Here is a 17,304-nt window from a genome sequence, read left to right on the forward strand (position 1 = left end):
GGGTAGTTTTTAAAAATCTAACAACTAATTTATTGTGGATGAAGGTTTATGTATTTCCCCTCATCACTTAAGGAGGCTCAAGGAAAAAAATAATTGTAACCTCGGGGAGGATTAAAACAAAAACAAACAAAAAGTCACACCACTGCCACCCATATCCTGTGATAAATAAAGAACAGTCCCTTAGGGGCAGTTTGCAGGGAGGGTTGCAGATTGCGACCAGCTGAAACTTCTGGCTGTAATTCATTCAGAGGTTTCTTTCTCACCAAAACAAACAGATAAAGTGATCAAAACGGGTAAAAAAAAACACTAAATAAAGCTGTTTTACGTTAAAAATCGGTGATTTTCGTGATTTCTCGACGCTGTTCGGTTCGTTGCAAATTGTCTCCTAACTACGGTGGCCGACGCGAAAAAACTTGAAACATGGCGGTGAACGTGGCTTCAAGGTAAGAAAAACACTTCTTATTTTCAGGTAATTGTACACTAATGAAAGCTTACTTATTTTGTTATATCCCATTTCTACCAAAATACCTCCTAAACCCTACACGCTGGAATATTAAGTATCCCTAAAGTAGGTCACCTGCTTACATGTAAAATGTATTAAAATTCTTGCAAAAAGTTTTTACAAATGAATAAATAAATCTGTGTTTTCCAAACTTAATTATGTTCTCAAAGTTTATGTAAACAAAGGCCAACAGTTAATCCCTGCTGGTAAAAAAAGAGCTAAAAGTTAGCTAGTTATAGCTAGTTTTAGCTGGTTTTAGCTGGTCCTGACCCAGTTCTTGCTGGTCTTTGATGGTCTGACATGCTGGTGTGACCAGTCTTGCAAGCTGGCACATTTATCTTTATGCATAAAACATGACAGACATGACTTGACATGACTTCACTGATTTATGCCCTTTGCTTTTCATACTTACTCCTCATTACACTGTTACTTCTCCACACTCAAGGATATTGATTTGGTTTGAATTTACAGGAACTTCAACTAAACCAGCTAGAGTGACCATCATAAGCTGGTATGACCAGCTAAACCATCAAAAACGATGCCAGAACACACTTTGCTGTTTTTTTTTAAGGCAGGGATGCCATAATTGTCTGTAATGTAGCTTTTTTTCTAAAATTAAATACCAAACATTTTTTATTAATTTCACATTGGAAGCTTTGAAATGTGACTGTAATAATGGGATGTGTTAATATGGTTATGATAGTGCAAGATTTTACTTATTTGTCTCATTGTGGCAGTGGTGTAGTGAGGTGTACTACTAGCTGGATAGGTTACATAGGAAGAAAGTGGGAATACTTTACAATGGCTTTTTGGCTGATAGGTGGGTATACTGTAACCAGCTAGAAAAAGTAGGTATTCCTGAGTATACCCTCCACTACACTACTGCATTGTGGTTGGCGAGCACAGAAAATATCCTGATCCAAACTGTGTCTCCAGTGTGTCAATGTCAGTGCGCGTTCAGTAAAGACAAAAAGAGCAGGCGTTGGTCATAGCAGCATTGAAAGGTGCTGGTATATTTAACATTGGCGTTACAAAAAACATTTCAAACAAAGTGATGCTGTGTCATCGATTCCAAACAAATAGACATGAAAATCAATAAAACGGCATGCTCCAACTTATGACAAGTGACATTCCCAAAAAAGGTCCTTATTTTTTTCATCAATGGATTCTTTTAATAACATTTTATAAGCAATAACATATTCCATTTTATAGAAAATAAACATCTCTAGGAAATACTATACACAATTATATTAGTACATCACATCTTACATTTAAACAGCATCAAATACTTATATACACCATTAAATAATGAGCTTCATAAAAGAGAACGTTTGGTGTGGAGTTTTTGCACTTTCTTTTATGCTCTAATACTTAAATATGTCTCATTTTGATATGACCAGTACTTAAACTGCCACCCTGTGCGGGGCGCTGTTACATAGCATGGAAGAGTGAAAGAGGCTACATTTGAGATACACAGACAGGTGTGTTATGAGATCTGAGTTGAATGTTTGTCTTTCTGCGCTGCTGTGGTAGGTGAAATAATCATACATCATGGCAATGTTTAACAGTAATACTTCTGAACTGTACATAGATATGAAGTGAGATGACCTTACTCCCGGTTGGACCCTTGGAGCCCTGATCTGCAACCTGTCGAGTGATGACGTCGTCTACTGTACATATTGAATGTGCACACAGGTGAGATGGATTTATTTTTTTTTTTTTTATCTTTTTTAATTTCTGAATAACACAAAGCCTGACATATACCAAGGGTGACGCAATGATGTCGTATAGTCATAATGCACATCAAAATACATCTCCGAAGATAAGAGCATTATATTAAAATACTGCGTCCGTTTTTTTTCTTAACTCTTCGATATCAGAATATTTAGAACCTGTAAAGCACGTCATCATGTACAGTTTCCTTTTTTGTTTCGTTTTGTCTCTTGTTTTTAAACACAAACAAACACATTGAGATAGTACATCCAGTGGTTGGCTGCTGCTTTTCTGATGCAATGACATCTTGAAATTTGAGATGATCTTCTTCGCTCACACAGACACATAACACACTGATGATGGTGGCTGGAGAATGACAATGTGATTACCACACACACGCACAGACACACACTCACGCACGCTCACCTCCTGGCCCACAGACAAGGTAGCTGGAGGGATGCTCCTGTCCAATCAGTGTCCGCCAGGTGTCTGAATATGATAGCAACCCATCCGAAGGCAGAACACACACACACACACACACGCACACGTTCCTCGCTCTGCATTTCAAACAGCCCCCCTGTGCACTGGGCTCTAGGCGCACTGTCTCTAAAGCGCAGTCTATCCTCCCGTTAAACTGTGCCGCTGCCTTCTGCCTTCCAGTGAGGGGCTCAGTAGTGAAAACACATTTCCAGGCCGGGTTCAGGGAGCAGCTATTCTCTGCGGAGCCATACTTCAGGGTTCGTATTGCTCCTAGCTCCAGCTCAATGTAGCCTTTTACCCTCCCCCAGCCCCACCAGCCGGCGTGCCGTCATCAGTCATCACGGTGTTTTTTTTAGGTGTAGGTGGCTGTTAGGACAGCATCTTTGTTTGCCTTGCTGGATTGGTGGTGCTTGCCTGGCTGAGAGGTGGTGTTGGTGGTGGAGGTGATGAACTGGAATATCTTACAGGTCCTGTAGAGAAAGGGAGAAGAGATGCATTCAAGTCACAAAAACATGTAGAGGCAAGTTTAATGACACTCTAGAGGAGGATAGACTCTGTTTGTTGTGGGACCATGGTGATATTTAGCGTTGGGTTCATTTTTTGTTTTGCTGCCCTGTTTATGAAGACTTGAGAGATGTACTTTTACTAAAATGTCGTCAGTTTATGCTGATTTCTTTTGGTTGGATGAAAAAATTGACTTGTGCTTCAGAAAGGGAACATTGTTTGTTGCAGATTTCCTTGCTCAAATTTGGGAAAGAAGGCAGAATATTTTGTTTAAGACTGAGCTGTAAAATAATCTGTAATCTAATCTTTGATGGTGCCCCCCAAATATTTACAATGTACATTTGTCCCATAAAAAAAACCAACATAAAAGTACCAAAGGACGTTAATTTTATTTTGACCAACTTAAAGACATTTAAACCAAAAATTGATGCAGAAAATGCACAAGTTGTTGCATAAAAATTCTCCAGCAAGCAACAAATGTAGTGTTTGAGGCTCCAAATTTTCTAGCAGAGGATCCCCAAACCCCCTTTTTTAAAAGTTACCACATACAGTGTATGAATGAAATCTGCGCCCTTAGCCAGAGTGTAGACTGTATATAAAGAGACAACATGACAGCTCCCCCAAAAGTGAAGCCAAAACATTTCGAAATCCCCTTGGTGGTTGGCTGTGATAAATCCCGCCCCCGCCATGTTAGTAGATGGGACATGGGCCAAATTGAAAACTCAAAATACACATCAATTATTTTTTCATAAGTTGTTTTCTGTCATGTTTGTTAAAGTGTTTGATAAGTTTGGTTTTAGTTATTCAGTGCGATACAGAGGTAGTTTGGAATCATGATTTACAGCCGTAGGTGCCAATCAGTGCTCTCTCAGTCCATGGCGCCGCTCACAGTTGGTTGGATGGATGTATGTGTGGGAAGCCAATAATCGCTACTGTGCAGTCTGGTTCCAAATGATGTCACCAGCGCAAGATCGCAGCGGGTAAGTTCAGATGTGTCATCCATCTTCATATGTAGGCGATGGGCCTCTGTGACTGCTTCATTGCAGAATATGAGCACTTTTAGCTGTGACCAGCGGTTCTCTTGCTCAATCTGTCGTTTGGTCTGCCGGGTGGGAGATCAGTTGACTATTGCAAAAAGGCACAAAAGTTTCAGATGGATTCACAGATTTTCCCAAGATTTTGTGAAAAGATTGGTCCTGAGCCAAAAGACAGCTGATTAACAGTTCGTGCCAATTGGAAGAAAAAAAAAGAGGCAACGTGCATACGTGGTTGCTGCTACTGCAAATTTGCACTTGTTGTCTACATTCAGGTATACCGCAGCTGGGAGCTCACATGTGCTGCACATGCGTTTTTGTGTGAGCGTTTCTACGCAGATCTGCAGACATCAAACCGAGCTGGCTGCGGTGTGCAGGAGTGGAGAGATGGCTGCAGCTGGCCAGTGAAGCAGCTCCGCTGTGAAAGACACAGCAGGAACACCTCCTAATTGCGTTGGTGAGGTGGTGGTGCTGGACTGCTTTCTTTCCCCTTATCCTCCTCTGCAGCCCCCCAGTATCTCTTGTTCAACCTTTCTGTCTTGCTCTCTGAGCTGCCAGTTGCTCTTCCCTATGGCCCGGACTCAGACCAGCAGCTCCCCTCTCTGTTTTTATCTCTCCTTCTTTCCTTCCTCTCTTTCTGTTTACCTCCCTGGAGTAACTCTCGTATTTTTTAAACCTTCAATCTCACTTGTTTTTGTCTCAGTTTCTCCATCACCGAGTGCTGCCTGTCTCTCTTCTTGCCCTTCTTTTCTCTTTCTATCCCTGTCTCTTTCGTGCTGTCGCTCTCTGATGTAACTGCCCCCATTTGTCTTTTGTTCCCACTCAGCCGCAGCACAAAACTGTTTTTTCATCCCCCTGCCTGTCTCTCTGTGTCTCCCGCTCGCTACGTGTGTGAGCTTACAGGTAACCTGTTAATGAACCTGTGTGGACGCACACAGTGTGTGTCCCTCCACTTTAAAGAAGCCACAGCTGAAGGCAACATGTGTGCGTGATTACATCGATATGTGTGATCCAGCCCTGAAACCAAGCGAACGCAGGCAAGAGGGAGAATTTCAGAGGGGGACCCATGGGTGGGGTGATTGTGTGTGTATGTGTGTGTGCGTCTGCTCTTCCCTTTGATTAGGCTGCTCAGCGTAAATTGGCGCGGCACAGACCCACACACACAGACCTTCAGATCCCTCAGCTGATGACAGCTCTGCCTCAGCCCGCTAACAACAATCTCTCTGTGTCTTGCTCTCCTTTTCTCTCTGTTTCACATACTCTATTTCTGCTTCTCAAACGTGGGAGTTGAGGTGAGGAGAGGCGGGGAGAGGAGATAAGAGAGAAAGAGGGAGGAAGGGATTGAGGAGGGATGAAGGGAGGACGACTGAAAGAAAAATGGAAAAAGGGAGCTTGCAGGAGATGAGAGGTGAACAGAGTGAGGGAGCTGGAACAGCAGGGAAGCGCACAAGCAAAAATAAGGGGTACAGAGTAGAAAAAAAGAGAGAAATAACAAGAAGGAGAGAGTGAGAGAGAGAAAGGGTGGGGAGAGCATGTGGGGAGGATAGCAGGCAGTGATGCCGGGTGGGGTGTTTTGATCAGCAGCCAGCTTTTCATCCCTGTCAGTCTGCACAGAGGAGAACAGGAACGAGAGAGGGAGAGATGCAGAGAGGGGAGGGAGGGTGGCTACTGCCACTGCTGCCTCAATGCACTGCTGCTCCCTGCTGAATGTCAGCATCTCTCCCTTTTTTCCCCCCCCCCCTCCCTCTGCGTTTGACCTTCCTCTCTGTGCTGCAGTGTAAATGCATCACCACCAGATGGCGTCTCTCTTACAGGAAAGAAGCGGAGTTCATATTAACACCAAAACAGTGACCCATTGTAATTGCAGTGGTCTGCAGTCATAACAGTGCGTGTTGAGTGACGGGAATACACAAAGGGCACATGACAAAGTGTTTACACAGCTACTGACAGTTGATATGGGTTTAGCATGCCAAGGTCATTGGGTACATATTGATTCAGTAACAAAATATCATTCAGTCCAAGATGACATCCTGGCCATCTTGGCATTGGCGTGATAGGGTACTTGATACAAGTGCACAATGAACACCAGCCTGAACCCTCGTGTTTCCGCCTTTGAGCCTTTCTCTGTTTTACAAGAGCTGACAATTGTGTTTTCTGTTCTGCACTGTATCATCTATCCAGCCACGGTGCTGCTGCTTGTGACAGCAATGTGTGAACTAAATTTTTTTCTGTGCCGTGGAGAGGGTTCGGGAGGGAGGGAGGAAAAAAAATTAAAATGCACAGCGGTTGTTGGAGCGGAGAGACTTAAATGTTCTAATGGGGACACAAACCTGCGCACACAAAAACATACATGAAAATGGCTGAGATTGTTATCCTGGGAGATACCAAATCATGTCGGCGCATATTCCTCCCTCTTTTCTTAAATGCATGACTCTGTTAAAGCAGGGTGCAGTAATCATTTGGTTAAATATATATAAGGAGCAGTGTGCAGGATCTATTGCATCTAGCAGTTGGGATTGCAGATGAAACCAGTTGAAACTTCTCCTGATCAGAGTTCCTTCAGTGTCCATTGTTTGGGAGTTTTTGCCATGAGCCACATTATCCGTGAGGATCTCTTCCTCTCCAAAAACAAACAGATCCAGTGATTTAAACAAGTAAAAACTCTGCATGAAGCAGTTTCTTGTTAAAATCTGTGTTTTTCCGATGCTGTTTGGCTTGTCGCAGATGGGCTACTAGCCCAGCACCTGCTAATGTGTGCTCACCTTTTTTCTCTGTTAACTTAAGATCTAGACATTCTGGAGGTTTTTACCAGGAGCAGAATTATCTGCAGAGGTCTCCTCCGCACCAAAACAAACAAACCTGGCAATTTAAATCAGTAAGAAAAACTGAGTGAATCAGTTTTATGTTAAAAAAATGTGTTTTTCCAATGCTGTTTGGCTCTGTTGCAGAGGGACTAAAAGAACTTGAATGGCCCTATCTGGAGCCAGTGTTTGGTTTGTTCATCCTAGGCTACTGCAGAAACATTTTGGTGCAACGTGGCGGACTCCGTGAACGAGGTATATATATAAACGTCTCATTCTAAGGTAACGAAAACACCGCAATTTCTTATTTTCAGGTGATATACACTAGGGAGAACATACTATTTTATGTTATATTCCATTTCAACCAATGTATACTTTGAAATCCTACACACTGGGCCTTTAAACCCTTAACATGTATAATAGAGGGATTGACATGCATTTATTCATAAGTTTTCATTTTCTTACCTCATGTTTAGGACATTTGATGGAAAAGTCATCCTCGTGGAATGTGCAGCCTGGGCAAAGAAAGTAGAGAAAAAGCGAAAGAATAAGCTACAGTGTCGCAGATAGACAATAACAATGTATGAAACAAAGAGATAGGGTTAAAATGAAAAATGAGCAAGAACGAGAGGGATAGCGAGCAACAGAAGAAAGAGAGAGGCTGAGTGGATGAGTTGCGATGCAGGCAGGCAGTCAGATATGGCTGTTGCACTCAGCAGGATTAAAAAGGGTCTTGCTCTGCTCCCTGTGCTGGCTAGGCAGACGTGGCAGGCCTTCTAATCCTTATACTGTACTTCCTTGGCATGAGGTAACGTAAGGGGAAGCCATACAACACATGTGCTGACACAGAGACACTCACTTATATTTACAACAACGACCAGGGACACACTCACACACATGCAAGCAAGCATTGAAGAGAACGTGCTTGTAAGACGCACATAGGGAAGCATTTGAGCCAGCAGGAAGGCACACATGCAAACACACACTCATGCACATTCAGTCCCCAGACAGCAGAATGGATGGACAGAGCCACAGGGGTTGTGGTCAATACGCACACATACACACCCTCCTCCCTCTATCTCTTCCCCCTCTCCCTCCTGTACACTCCAGGGTCCCACTTTCCTCTCATCATCCCCTTTATTCAAGGCTCACTGCCTCTTTTCCCTCCCTCCTTTCCTCTTTTGCTCTCCCCTAGCACTCTCAGACATCTCTTCTTGCACTCAATAATGTTACTTCTTGATGCATTTTCCTTCTCTCATTTTACCCACATCCGCTTCCCCTCCCCTGGCTTTCTTCCCGCTCCTTTCATTTTTCTTCTTTTTCTCTACCTGCCTTATTTGTGCCCCTCCCCATTGCCCTCTAAACCCACGTTCAATTTCCCATTCCCACTTTCCCTCCTCGTTTCTCCTCCCTCTCCCCAGCTTTTCTCCCCCTTTCATCCCTTGTTGCGCTCTTCCTCCACTCGCTGTGGTCTCTTACCTATCTCTTTGGCGCAGACATAGTGGTATTTATGAGAGCAGCCTCTCCAACAGCAGCTGAGGGACGCCCCCACAATCTGGCACTTGTAGCAGCTCTGGGGTTAGTCAGACAGACGGACATATGGACCGAGACCAATAAAGAAACAAACAAATTGACCGATAGAGGGACATAGAGATAGAGAGGGAAAAAAGAGGAAAGTTAGCGTCAGTCTCTCAAAGAAGCAGCGCAGTATCTCTCTTAACTTCCATAAGCAAGCACACTTTTCAAAAAAGACTGATAATTTTCGTCGTACCGTTTTGGCTGAGTTGTTGGCAGCCTCCCTCAGTCCGTATAGCCTCCCAGCTACCATAATTACCCCCTTGGTCCAGATGGCACAGTTTTCATGGGCCCAGTGCTCCTTAGCCTCTGCCTCCCACTGTAGCCTTTGGAACATACTGTCACCCCCCTCTTGGTTACTTGAGGCCCCTGAGCTGATGGCCTGGAGCTGCTTCATCCTCCTGAACCTCTCTCGGAGAGTTAACCTTCTTGGACCACCCTCTTGACCCATTCTCTCTGTTCTCTCTGCCCGCCGGTGGCGCCAATGATGGTATCGGCTACTGCTGCCCTCTTGAGTGGACGTGTCTGTGCTGCCCTCGCCCTCGTTCTTTGAGGAGTCGCTTGGTTCTTCACTACTTTTGTTTTCATTGATTTTCTGCGACTCTTCCCTGAGGGATTGTGTCTGCCCGATCGTCAGAATTTTCCGCGGAACGCCATCCTCTGTGTAGTAGGGTCCGCACAAATCGCCCAGGTCTCTGTAATTTGCTGGCTTCCCACACAGGCAGCATGTAAGACACCTGTCAGTTAGAATTCTGTTTACCAAAGGTCCTTGTAGCATGGCAGCAGTGTACGGCACTACCTTTGCAACTGTGAAAGGATTCCTCATTCTGAGTATGCCCTTTTTTCTACGTCTCTGAAATATTACTGCATCCTCGGGCTTGTTGACTATGGCACACCAAGAGGAAAAGTCTCTGGAGTTGTTAATGCGTACATATGGACAAAAAGACAATTTTGAATTTTGATGGACTGGTTTGCGCCTGATTCTTTTCACAGAAATGATCTCAGTTCGTTTTTCTGATACAGTTACTACAGGACCCACGATACATGTGTCTGGGTTTTCTTTCTTTTCTCTTTCCCTTCTCTCCATGTCCTCCTTTTCTCTCTCCTCTTTTTCATCTCGTTCACATCCTGCAGCCCTTACTACAGCCTCAATAACCTCCATGGCATCTTTCATCCCAGGTTTTGGCCCAGGCTTTTTGTGGACCTTCATTGGCTTGCCAGGAATCTGCTCTGATGAGGGTTTGCCTTGTTTCCTCTTGGTTGGATTTGCAGATGGTTTCCTGCCTCTCCGAGGTTTCTGAATGAGTTCTGTGCTGGGAACCTGGGGGGGCTCTGTGATCTCATCTGGGCTGATTGGCAGAGGTACTGTGGACTCTGTTGGGGTTACCTTCTCTTGTTGTTGTTGTTGTTGTGTTGTTTCAATATTTGTCTCCTCGACTGTCTCTATTACTTCTAGAGGGACTTGGCCTTTTCTCTTCTTTCTTCTCTGTTTTAGGTGCATCTCATGGTTGTTTTTAATGGCCCTCTGCTTGGCTAGTCTTGGTGTTGTAACTATTAAGCTTCCTGCTTCCAAGGCAACTACAGAAGCGTCTGTGCTCTCCACCATGGCCCATCTCTTCCTTTTAGTTCTGGCAGACTTCGTGGTAGCAGAAGATACATCTTCGGAATCCTCTTTTTTCCCCTCTTCAGGAGCTTCTACTGGGGTCTCTGTTGAGCTCCGAACCTTGTCAGCTTTGACATCCTGCTGTGCCCCTGGTTTATTTTTTTCTTGTCTTGTCTCCTCCTTATTTACATCCTCTTCTTCCATCACATGTTTCATCTCTTCTGGTGATGATGCCACTTGACTCACCTCATTCTTTTCTCTTTCTTGTGCCATCTCCTTTTTTTTCACTGCTCCTTCTTGTGTAGACTCTATACTTTTCACTTCTTCCTCTATCATCTCAGTGCTATTTATTAGAATAGATGGCTCACCTTCCTTTAAGACATGTTGAGGCAAAGCCTTGGCTGTCACATCATCAGTTAGATTGCTGTCTATCTGAGGTATCGGGAGGTGTTTTTTTGAGCTAGGAGATGTAATTTTCTGCACCATGGCCTCATATTTCTGTCCTCTTCCTTTGCGTGGTGGGAGAACTTTTGTTTTAGTGGGGCATTGAGGAGGCACCACAGGCACATCACTAGTCATGTCAGTTAGTTCACTGATGTTAGAAGGAGTGTCTTTGGGTAGGGAAGTGACCACAGAGGCTTTCTTGGGTGGCCCCCGCTTTCTTTTGGGGCCCCGGACACTCTTCTCTTTAGCTGTAGAGACAACCTGTTCCAGCAGAGGAGGTTGAGGTGGTAAGGCTTTTGGTTTGGGTTTTGGACCCCTCTTTTTCTTTACTGGTGTCGTAGGAGGCTCTGGACTCGCTTTCCGTTTTAATGGAAGTGATATCTTTTCCTCAGTTGGGACTGGTGGGGCCGGTGGTGCAGGTGGCTCTGTGGGAACATCTGTGTTTTTGACTGCTTTGGGAATGGGACTTTGAGTTTGTTCCACAGCAAAAGGCCCCTCTACTTTTTGAGAATCATCAGTGTCTTTAATTTCTGTTAGCGTCTGGGGTATAATATATTCCACTGTAATTTTTTCTTTTTCTTTTGACAGTTTTTCTTGTGAGGGCTTTCTGGATCTTAACACCATGTTTTTACTCTCCTTCTCTGGTGCCTTAACCTCATGGTTTGCTTGTTTTTCTTCCTGGTTTACTGCTTTTACATCCTGGTTCACTTGCGATATTGTGGCTTTTGGGCTCTTCCTGCCCCTGATTTGAGGTCCTGTCAAAGCTTGAATGGTTTCTTCTTGTTGTACCAGCTTTGCTTTAGAAACTGAGCCTTTGGGGCGACCCACTGAGGCCTTGATGGGTGCAGGTTCTTCGGGGGGCAAAACGTCTGCAGGCTTGGGCCCAGGCTTAGGTCCTGGTTTGGGACCTGGTTTTAGAGCTGGTTTTGGACCAGGCTTTGGTCCAGGTTTGGATCCAGGTTTTGGACCAGGTTTTGGCCCAGGCTTTGAGCCTGGTTTGGGTCCCGGTTTTCGTTTCACAAGAGTCTCAATTTTCAGGGGCAGCTCTGGTTCATTTGGCACAGGTTTTGGACCTGGTTTTGGTCCTGGCTTTGATCCAGGTTTTGGCCCAGGCTTTGGTCCAGGCTTTAGGCCAGGCTTAGGCCCTGGTTTTGGACCCGGCTTTGCTCCTGGTTTCGGACCTGGTTTTGGTCCAGGTTTTGGCCCTGGTTTGAGCCCAGGCTTTGGTCCTGGTTTTGGACCTGGTTTTCTCTTCACATGAGGCTCCACTTTGGGTGGCAGGTCTGGTGCGTTGAATGAGCGAGTGCACATTCTGGAACGAAAACCATCAGTTAGCATTTTGGGAGTCTGGCTCACAATAGATTCCTGATGAGCTAGTTCCGTTTGATCTGAGAATAGCACAGTTTTGCTTGGAGGCATGCAGGGTTTCTGAGTAGGCGACGGGGCTCCTTCCTCTTCCTTTTCCCCCTCCCTCTCCAAACTTAGCTGTCGCCTGATTCCAACACCTGAATGCATGATTCTTCTTCTGCCCCTGGCATGCTTACGTCCAAATGCCCTAGGCTGAGCAGATGGGGCCACAGGTTCTGGCTTGGCCAAAGGGGTCACAGCACTGGCGCAGCTGATGCCAGGCTCCATGTCCTCGTCGCCTTTTTTGGGCGAGGGTGGAGTGTCTGCCCAGGAAGGAGCTGAAGGAAGTATCGACTTCCCTGGTAGCTGAGGAGAGTCTGGCTCCAGCACTTTAGCATCACTGTGATCGATATGATCCCTGGACTGAGATGGAGGTGTCGTCTTGTCATTGAGAGCGGAGAACACGGGCATTGCAGACTGAGGCTGAGGAGCAGTGTCACCGATGGCTGACTCCCGTTCGGAAGCATCTGCTGCTGCTGTTACTGCTGCTGCATTCGGATGAGCAGGCGCCCCTGCAGGCTCGCTGTCAGTATGGAGCTCAGTAGTTTGACTCTCTGTCCTGCTGCAGAGATCTCCTGGAGGCTTCTCCGGCCCATCTCTGTTATTCATGCGCTCCTCAGTCGATGACACTTTCTCCCCCTCCCTCAGTTCCTCCTCAGCCTCTGCAGACAGAGGAGGGGAGAGAGAATGTTGTTGTTTCTGTATTTCTTCCTCTTCATCTGCCTCCTCCTGTCTGTCCCTCTCCTCCTCCCCCTCCTCTTCGTCCTCCTCATCTCTGCTCTCTCTCTTGTCTGAGTTGCTCTCATCCAAGGTCTCAACTTGGGGGGGTGGAGAGGTGTTCTCTGAGCTGTCCTCTTTTTCTGTCGAATATTGATCTTGTTCAAGGTCACCCCTAGAAATGAAAGGCAATGTTTTCACTGAGCTCTCAGATGCAGTTGGAGACTCAGATTTAAATGCCTCTGATTTCATCTCTTGGCCAAAGTGTTCTTTGTGGCTGGAGTCAGAGAGAGCTGCTGGGGACTGTTCAACTGAGTCTCGTGCATCGGGATCATATTTGCTCTGAACCTCTTGGTACTCAGTCTCCTTATAGCAATAGCTTTTTTCGGTCACCTCTTCATTTACTTTGCTGTAGAGAGCTGGGCATTTCTCTTCATCTGACCATTTTTCCAGATTTTTAGTAACTTTAGTTGTGTCTGAATCTCTCTCAAGGTCAGAAGTTTTATCTGTTGACACCTCCTCTTTCTCAGCCGATTTCTCTGTCCAGGCTGATTCTTCAAAATTCTCTTTCACAGGCTCATTGATATGCTGTATATCTGAAGGGGAGTCTCTTTCTTGTTTCATAGGACTTGGGATTGTGATGCTTGTAGGAGACCTCTCATCACCAATGCTTTTCACTGGAGTACTCATACCGTCTCCTCCCTGCCCTGACTGACATCTGGTAGGGTCAGGTGTAAGGTTGTGCAGACCTGAGTCCCCAGACCTTGTTGACATGTCATCTGGAGATGTCATGGAGCATGAAGAGGCTGTGTCTAGGCTGAGTTGTGTGTTATTGGGGGCCTGTGCTGGACTTCTGCCCTGGCCACAGTAGTAGTAGCCCCTCTCCAGTGGCTCATCACTGCTGCTGGAGTAGCCTCCCTCGTGCAGCTCCATGGGCATTGGCTGGTGCTGTGGGGTGGAGTACGGATCTTGTATGGGGCCTCCACCAACACTACCACCATCTGGATATGGAGGACTTTTGTACTCCTCACCCTTTTTGGCAGATGCTCCACTTCCCACACTGCTGTTGCTCCCACCACTGCTGCGCTTACCGCCTTTCTTGCCGGCCACCAGGGCCTCCGACAGCAGCAGCTGCTGGACATTATTAGAGATGTTCTCTACCTGAGAGGTGAGGGCGTTCAGGCTCCACAAGCTAGGATTCGACAACAGCTTCTCCGAGAAGCGTTCTTTCATGGTGGGGACCTGTGGTGTGGTAGTATAGCTGTGGGGGGCTGCATGGGACACATTGGGTGAAGGATGTGAGCGCGGGGGCATCAACATGGTGTTGGTACTTGCTTGCTCCTGCATACCAGCTGAAGAGGATGAAGAGGAGGAGGCAGCCCCAGGGGTCATGGGAGGTTGGCCGTACTGGAATGACTCTGGATTGGTCATTAGTGGTGATGGGGTGGAGCTGTATGAAGGGGAGCGTCCTACAGACCGTGCAGGGGAGTGGCTTGAGGAGGGGCTACAAGTCTGATAATACTGTTCTGGGGATCTGACGGACAGCTCAGAGAGGCAGTAGTTTTGTTGGGGTTGGCTGTAGTGTTGATATTTAGGGTGGGGCTCCTGGGGGTTGGTCATGGCCTGTAAAGGGGGCTGCTGCTCGTAACCTCGGGAGGGAGGCTGCTGGTAGCCATAGCTGTTCTGGGTTGACCTGTAACCTCCCTGTTTCAGATTGCTGTGACTGCTCATTTGTCTGCCATACTGGGAATTGGGGGGTATGTTGTAACCTTTGTAGCAATGGGGCATAGGGCTGCACTTTTCCATGTATGGCGAAGGAGAGGGCGAGTGCTGGGGGTAGTGCAGGTGACTCTGGGGGTACATGAGAGGAGAAGGAGTAGGGTTGGAAGGGTGGGGTTGGTGGTGTGGGCTAGTATAGGCAGGTGTGGAGGGCTGGTGGCACTGAGTCTGGGAGTGGCCTAGCATGTTCTGGTCCATATACTGGGAGGAGCCAGGTGCAGGGGTACTGCCAGCCTCCATACGCCCCACCATCTCCTGGTCATACTGTGCTAACTGGGCTGAGTCCTCCCATTTCTGCTGGAGGTGGCCCTCACTCATATACTGAGCTGAGTAACTCCCCGGGCCCATGTGGTTACTATAGCCCCCAGGACCCTGTAGGTGCTGACTTGGTGGGGGTACTTTGCTTCCTCTGTAGGATTTCTTTGCCTGTGAGGATGCTGAGCCCCCATTTCCACTCCCATTCCCTCCACCATTGCCTGGATATCCAGGGTAGGCTTGCTGGCTGTAACAGTCCTTGGGTCCTCCAGTTCCCGGCCCTCCTCCTGGAGGCATGCTCGTAGTGTTTGCCAGTGAATGAGCCTCATAGCCTGACCTGGTGTGCCCTGGGCCCGGGCCTGGATGTGGGCCGGGGCCTGGGTGCGGGTGCTGGGGGTGGGGGGGTGATGCGGGTGTTGCCGGTAGGTCTCCAGGCGGGATAATTCATGGGGTTCCTGCTGGTAGCAGGGTTGGTTGCTGTGGTAACCACCGCTGCGCTCACGGAAGGACTGCATAACTCTCTGCGTCTGTAGCCAGAGATGGGAGGGGGAGGTGAGGTGAGATGGGAAAGGGGGAAGGGGGGTTAGGGGTTCTGAAGGCAGGAAAAGAGGGGGTGAGAGAAAAGAGAGAAAAATCATGAGGGCTGGTGCTATTGAGCCTGAGGTTCATCCATTCTACATTTCATATGCAATGTCTAATTCTATTTTAACTCTTTAAAACCTGGAGCAACATCACTTTTTTGTGCTGCTTCAGATTTCACAATATTCAAATCTTTGACACCTGAGCACATATATTTGTAATTATTGTAATTACATATTTAAAAATTATGTTACAGACTAATGATTTTTAAAGCACTCTTTCCAAGTCTTGTTTGTCTTTGTGAAAGTTTCTTTTTCTTTCTTTCTTTCTTTCTTTCTTCACTTATTTTCAGTGTGTGTGTGTGTGTGTGTGTGTGTGTAATATGGCCCCTCCATGGTGCAGGCCCCAGGATCTGTTTCAGTCTCTCAAGATGGAGGGGCAGACTAGTGATGCAGTCTTTGGTGCAGTGATTGTCATGTCTGGGAGCGGAAGGAGAAAGAGAAAGCAGTTTGTGGGAACTTAATTCCCTGTCTGTAATAAATAAATAACCATAACAACTGTGCACCTGTGTGTATGTATGCGAATATGATGAGGTACATGATTGAAACCAGGGAAATGTTGACACACAGCAGGCGATAAGCAATAAGATGACATCTAAAGAGCCTCCATGTTGGGTCCTAACACCAGCACTGAGTCTCCGCTGAACTCACTGACAGATCCACTGTGGCTATGTAGCTTTCCAGTTGACTTTGTATGATGCATTATGCATTATTATTGTTTCGGATCAAATATGATCCCCAGACTTAGCCACCCCCTTTTTTTCCAAAGATATTAAAATGTATTACCTAAACAAACAATGTAAAGCGATATTTACTGGTTTGTCTTTGATGCGGCGTTTCATAAAAGGTTCAACTGAGTCCTCTTTTCCTCTTCTCTCTGTCTTCCTGCACAGATGCAAACTCCAATTTCCTCCAAGGGGAAGTGTTACAGTGTGTGTTTGCGTGCATGCTTTCAGTACACCAGTAGGGGTGTCATAGAGTGTGTGTGTGTGTCATTGGTGTGTATGTTTCAAGAGTGTGTGAGTGCACGTGGCTATGTTTGTCTGTAATCTTTTGCCTGCCGCTGCATGTGTGTGTGTGTGTGTGTGTGTATTTATGAATTCATACAAAAGAGAAAGGAAGAGAGGAGGGGTGGAGAGTGCTCTGCTCTATAAAAGGAACAGAGTCACCTGGAGACAGAGCACTGAGCTTGTGTGTGTGTTTGCGAGTCTGCGTGTGTGTGTGTCAGCCGGTTCCAGCACAATATCCCGGCATTCAACCCGCCCCAGGGACAGTGGTGCATCCCACCAGACGCACAGTAGCATAATTCATCTCTGAAACTCTCTGTGTGTGTGTGTGTGTGTGTGTGTGTGTGTGTGTGAGGAGGCAAAGGAGTGTGTGATTATTGCGTGCTTTCATTCTCGCATGTGCATGCCTGTGAGTTTTTGAGTGAGTCTGTTTGTGTTTATGCATGCAGGTCCACAGCTTTTGGCACTCCCATAAATATACACATGCACACGAACACACACACACACACACACACACACACACCTATAGATTCCCCTGGAGATTCTCTGTCCTCCCTCCTACCTCCCTATCTCCCCTGCCTGCAGCCTACTAGTGCTTCACCCGTGGGGGTGTGTATGTGCGAATCTGTGTGTGAGGATACTTGTTTACACAATGACCTAAATAAGATGCTTATAGGGGACAAGGGGTGGGATTCTGCCAGACCAAGCTTGCCGAGCACAGTAGAGAGTACGGACTGAGGCACGCACAGACGTCTTTCGGGATCCAGTGTTGTGACGCCACGTGTCTGTCTGTGTTTGTGTGTGTTTCTGACACATCCGCTCTTCTCCACAATAGCCTATTATGA

The 17,304-nt window shown here is 46.5% G+C and overlaps 1 protein-coding gene across 1 annotated transcript; it reads right to left on the minus strand.

Annotated features, from left to right (window-relative positions):
* Positions 1 to 3,088: 3,088 nt before the first annotated feature.
* LOC121957004 (retinoic acid-induced protein 1) lies at positions 3,089 to 15,383 on the minus strand. Its single transcript, XM_042505475.1, is given in 5 exon segments — positions 3,089 to 3,165; positions 7,500 to 7,549; positions 8,514 to 8,607; positions 8,806 to 15,216; positions 15,219 to 15,383. Coding segments are annotated over 5 exon segments (6,675 nt in total). The 5' UTR covers positions 15,330 to 15,383; the 3' UTR covers positions 3,089 to 3,156.
* Between the last annotated feature and the right edge of the window lie 1,921 nt (positions 15,384 to 17,304).

Source organism: Plectropomus leopardus, chromosome 17 (assembly GCF_008729295.1).
Source record: "Plectropomus leopardus isolate mb chromosome 17, YSFRI_Pleo_2.0, whole genome shotgun sequence".
Lineage (NCBI taxonomy): Eukaryota > Metazoa > Chordata > Actinopteri > Perciformes > Serranidae > Plectropomus > Plectropomus leopardus.